At 44.4% G+C, this 5,462-nt stretch overlaps 1 protein-coding gene across 1 annotated transcript; it reads left to right on the top strand.

The window, feature by feature from the left end:
• The first annotated feature begins 1,904 nt into the window (after window positions 1-1,904).
• Window positions 1,905-5,208, top strand: LOC131328443 (uncharacterized). Its single transcript, XM_058361388.1, has 4 exons — window positions 1,905-2,448; window positions 2,546-3,198; window positions 3,280-3,429; window positions 4,978-5,208. The coding sequence occupies exons 2-4, from the start codon at window positions 3,028-3,030 to the stop codon at window positions 5,206-5,208; spliced, it is 552 nt and encodes a 183-aa protein (XP_058217371.1). The 5' UTR covers window positions 1,905-2,448; window positions 2,546-3,027.
• The last annotated feature ends 254 nt before the right edge of the window (window positions 5,209-5,462 follow it).

Here is a 5,462-nt window from a genome sequence, read left to right as displayed (position 1 = left end):
TACTTTGTTATTTACTTTATTCTACTGTGCTTTCCATGCGGGTTGTGCATGGTATATCGCATTTTCTTCTCTTCTTTTTTTTTTTTTCCTTTTCTTTCCTCTTGGGGGTATGCCCCTTGTAGGCTGTATATTTAGTTAATCTTTTTTTTTTTTAATTTCAAGCTAATTTACCCAAAAAAAAAAAGCAAGAAAATAAATCAATTGGGCCTGGCTAGGGGGTTAATTGGGTCTGGGGCCCAAATAGAGCAACGCGCGCCTAACCTATATACGCGCGCGGGTCGCTTTCTAGGGCTTGGACTCAGATCAAGCCCAGACCCGGCCCATGCTTGTTTTCTCCCCTTTTCTTCCCCGGGACGCTTCAGAAACCGCTTTCAGCAGTTTTCAAACTCAAACACTCCTCTCAAACTCTCCCTCTCTCTCAAAAACACACATACCCTTGATTCTCTTCCCAAAATCAAACAAAACCTACTCATATAATTACCAATGGCCGATCACAATGGTGACAGCGGTGGCAGAGATGTCGTAGATCATTCGGATGACGAGGGAGGACCTATGGAGGTTGAGATGGGAGTGCAAACGGTGACAAAGGAAGCCGTGGGTGCTGGTGCAGCGGTGACAGGCAGCGGCGATGGTGATCAACGCCGAGAGCAGGAGATAGTTGATGAACCGGTTTGGGACCTGATAATCAATCATTGGACCCAAGCACAACCATGGGGCCCCCGGTGGTAACAGGTAGAGGTTCTGATGGCGCCGACGGCAGTGGTGTTAGTAGCGGCGGTGTTGGGCCGCGTCGGTCCCCGCCAAGGGACTTGGCGAGGGGTAGAGGTGTTGTAGTTGAGGAGGAGGAGACCACGGAGGTTCTGACAGGGCGAGTCGAGTTCCAACGGGCCGAAGGGACGTCGAGCCATGAGCCCTCCTTAAGAAGAGAATTTGTGTAGTTCGTGGATGATGCTACACTCGCACTGTTGATACGAGAAAATCCAGCTGTTGTAGCGACGGTCGTAGCTGCCCGAGAGGAAAGGCAGAGGGACATTGCACTGGCTTAGGAGCAGGAGCGCTTGAGGGGTGAAGCCGAGAGGGCCCGAGTTGAGGGTGAGGATGCCTTAAGAGAGATGGAGGCCGCTGAGAGAGCCCGAGCCAAGGTAGAGTTGCCTAGGCGCACAGCAGTGGCAGTGGCAGAGGGTTTGCAGTGTGCAACTTTTTCTGCGACAGCGTACGTGCCTCCCATGCCACACTTGTTTGTGCCGTCGGGTTTTGCAGCCTACTGACCACTACGAATAGACTATGACACTAAGCTTGTTTTGAGAGACCCCAAGTCTCATATCTCGAGGACTTGGACACAGGTATATCTTGAAATCCCCTTCTATAGCTTACTTTCGCTTGAATGTTTGTTGAATTGAGTAAAAGATAATAATTCTTGAAATATACGGCATGCATGCATAACTTGAGCCAACCATCTTTCAGAAAGCTAAATCAATTACCCCAAGCTTGAAATTGAACCACTATATGCTGAAACATTGCTCTGTTGCCTATCTTTGTACTTGAAACGAGAGAGAGGCAAAGGGATATTCGCAGCAATGGAGGCGCGAGCGGCTCCTTAGCACTGTACGAGAGGTTGCCAGAGAGGGTGAGGCAGTTGGTAGGCTAGGCTGGCTTTGAGCAGTTTATACAGATCCTGAAACTAGTTAGGAATGACCATGTCATCCTAGTTACACTTGCTGAAAGCTGGAGGGATACCACCAATACCTTCCACTAGCCATCTGGGGAGATGACAGTGACGCCGACGGACTTTGCGGCGATTACTGGTTTGAGAGTTGGAGGAGAGCCTATCCCATTCGACATGGGCATACATAGGGATAGGGAGGCCTTGAGGTGGTTCTTGGGAGAAGTGCCTGAAGGAGCAATTCAAGAGGTATTTGAAGAAGAAGGTGACCACTGAGCAAGAGGCGGAGCAAATGGCCAGAGCATATCTGTTGTACTTGTTTGGCGCCTTTCTATATTCAAGCAGGCATTGCAGGGTACAACTATCGTACTTGCCAGCTTTGAGAGACCTGAGGACAGCTTCACGCTTCGACTGGGGTGGAGCAGTGCTTGGCACAGTCTATGCTTTCATGGGAGATGCGTCAAGAATAGAGCAAGTGGTAGCTGGGTACTAGAGGATATGGGAGGTATGATTTCACTTTTACAAATTTTCAATTTATAATTATAGCATATCCCTTGACTGTATAGCTTGCTTGACTATGTAATTGACTGATACCTTGATTGTTTGAAATTGTGCAACTCTGGGCATACGAGGTTTTGAACATGTGCCGTCCAGCGACCAAATGTCAAGACTTGAGAATCCTCCCACGCGCACATGTCTGGAGCAAAAAGAACATGGGGGAGAAGAAAGGGAGAGGAGACCTAGACGACTTCCGTATATATCTAGACGAGCTTCATGCATCGCAGGTATAATACAAAACACTAGTAGTTAATCATGCCTCCCTTTATTGCTTTAATGTTGTCGTTGATCAATATTTGCACTGTTTGCTTGTCCTGATTGCAGGTCACATGGAATCCCTGGGAAGGAATAGAGCCAGAGCCAACGTACTTGGCCAGGAGAGGCTAATTATGTGCTAGCAGCCGCGGTAAGACAGAGGATGCAAGCGTTATCCGGAATGATTGGGCATAAATCGTCTGTAGGTGGCTTTTTAAGTCTGCCTCAGGGCTGTCACAGCAAGCTGGGTGCTACAGGAGTCGGCTTTCGATTGGCAGTGGTACTTAGGTGATCGAGCGACAGTCACTTGATTTGATTGAGTTCCAGGTGCCAGGGCTACTTTCACCCCGTGCTTCACACACACTGGAGAGTATACACTGACGGAGTTGGAGGAGTTCACACAGCCTGACACTGACTTGGCATGCTACCTGCGACCTAAGCGTGACTACGCCACTTACCAAAGAGAGCACTTGGCGGGTCCACTCAGAGTTCGAGATTTCAGGGATGTTCGGAGTCAGGCACGGGGAGTTGCTGAGGAGAGGAGAGCTTCCATGGAGAGGCATAGAGGAGGTGAAGGCCGTGTCCGACGGGGTCTGAGTGGTCCAGTGGTAGGCGGGCCACCAAAAATGTCATGGAAGATAGTGGTGGTGGACACGCAGGGCAACCCAGCAGAGATACGCCTGGTACCTGCCAGAGTAGAGCTTGCACCAGTGACTAACCCGGTAAAAGTTAGCTTCCATCTTTCGTCTTTCAATAACCTTGAACTGTTGTTGAATTGCCTGATAATCCCAAACTATATGTAGGTGCCAATTGAGTGGGTGAATGAGGTCATCCGTCGCATGCTTGCGATGGAGAACGTGATCAGAAGAGCAGTGAGTGGCATGCCACTTGAGTTGCACTACCCAACACCGACTCCATCACCAGTTCAGCCAGCCGTTGTTCAAAGGTCTCAGGTATACAAAATGATACATTCCTGCTTTTGATACTTATGATACACACCTGTTTCCGATGCATATATGCTTTGATGGACTTTGTTTTGATAAATCGGTTAATCTACAATCAACCCACTAGGTGGACGGTAAAAGCGCCTTACCCGTTCCCCAATGGAAGTCCTTTCACTCAAAAGCAAAACTTACACCTACCGTACATTTCTTCCTTTTTTAATTAATTATCAGATATGTAAATGACAATAACACCCTTCACTTCTTTATAACATAACAAAACTAGTACTCCTACTAACAGTACAAGATGGCAAATAGGGGACCACTCCTTTTTCACTCTTGCGTTTATTCTTTGTACAGAAATATTGCAGTCATTTTACATTCAAGTTTCTGCTCTGTAGGGTCTTAAATAACAAATAAATACTTAATTATAAGTTTTAGAGACAAAATTAAATTATGAAACTTTAGAATAAAATGATAAAAATAATAAGAACTTCAAACCAGGTCAAACGGATTGAAAATTAGAGAACTTAAATTTTTAATCATATTTTTTTATATGTAAATGCCCTCAAAAAAGGGTAGTGATAATGTCAAAATTTGTGTGCATAAAAGTCTTGTACACTGCACATCGTACAAGTCTTTTGTGTACTAGAGTTTTGGCACCAACGAAAATAGTTTTGGCATTATCATTTGAGTACTTAATTTTTTTGAGACTATTTATATATTAGAAAATATAGTAAAAAATTAAGTATTCCAATTTTTAATCCGTTTAAACCGGTGCGAAGTTCTTATTATTTTGATCATTTTATTTTAAATGGTCATAATTAAATTTAAACTCTAGATATCTCATAATCAAGTTTTTGCCCTTTAAATTATCTCGTATAATGACCGGTTATTATATTGAAATAGAACCAATTTTTATGCGCACGTCGACTAACTTTCGAGGGTTTAATCCCATCATTTACAAGTAGAGAGCCTGATTAAACTAAATTGAATGAAGACATCAACCCCTTACCAATATCCAATTGAGTTAGTTTTAATACAGCTCCTTAAAAAATATTTTAAATAAATTGAACGGCTTGAATTATTTATGTAGATACTTCTACGTACATTTTTGATATACTTTTTGTACTATTATTTTTTGGATAAAAAAAATAACGGTGTCTCTCGTGTAAATTCCTTCTTTTTTTTTTTTGTGTGAAAAGCACTGCCAAGTCTGCCATATTTGTGTACAAACAATAAAGCCCAGGAGTGAAGAGGAGTGGACCCCTATTTGCCATCTTGTAGGAGTATTTGTTGGTTTTGCTATGTGGTAAAGCAGTGAAGGGTATTATTGTCATTTGGATATAAATTAAAGGACGAAAAAATGTACGGTAGGTGTAAACTCTAAAGTTTTGCTTTTGAGTGAAAGGACTTCCATCGGGAAACGAGAAAGGGTCCTTTTACCGTCCGCCCTGTGGGCTGATTGTAGATTAACCCTTGATAAATTGTACCTGCTTTCAAACATTTGATATTCAATATGCACAATATATACTAATTCTTAAAAAATTTACAATGCAGGCACAGGGTAAGGCGTCTCCTAGAAGGAAAAGCGCCAAAGATCCTCCACAGAAGAAGATGACAGCAAGGACCCTTACACCTCCAATCACAACTTGGCAAAAAATACGCAGTGCACAGCAGGCAGCCGGGAACCTACAGGCAGCCAAGGAGGCCGTGGCACGCGTAGAGGAGCGGTACAAACTAAAGATGCGCGAGAGGCCATCCCAATCAGAGGAAAAGGATAGAATCTGAACCCTTTGAGGAAAAGGATGAAGAAGAAGAGGAAGGAGGGGATGAGGAGGACGTGAAGCGCTTGTCCAACAGCAGCGGCTCTGACAACACCGCAGATGATCCTGGATACAAGCGAGATCCAAGAGAGGAGGATGACGATGGCGGTGACATCGACTGGTTTAAGTGAGGGCTATCAATGAGCCTCACTTAGTTTACTGAATTTATTTTTTTTGCTTTTAGGCCTGTGTGCCCACATAGATCGCCAAATAGCGGGC

Source organism: Rhododendron vialii, chromosome 6a (assembly GCF_030253575.1).
Source record: "Rhododendron vialii isolate Sample 1 chromosome 6a, ASM3025357v1".
Taxonomy (NCBI): Eukaryota; Viridiplantae; Streptophyta; class Magnoliopsida; order Ericales; family Ericaceae; genus Rhododendron; species Rhododendron vialii.
Note: the sequence above shows the minus strand (reverse complement) of the source record. Positions and strands in the feature narration are given on the sequence as shown.

Excerpts from the sequence above, each read along its gene's own strand:
- LOC131328443 (XM_058361388.1), top strand. The coding sequence starts at position 3,028 with ATGGAGAGGCATAGAGGAGGTGAAGGCCGTGTCCGACGGGGTCTGAGT. Across the intron at positions 3,199-3,279 it reads TTGCACCAGTGACTAACCCG|GTGCCAATTGAGTGGGTGAA; the intron begins GTAAAAGTTAGC and ends AACTATATGTAG. Across the intron at positions 3,430-4,977 it reads CCGTTGTTCAAAGGTCTCAG|GCACAGGGTAAGGCGTCTCC; the intron begins GTATACAAAATG and ends TTTACAATGCAG.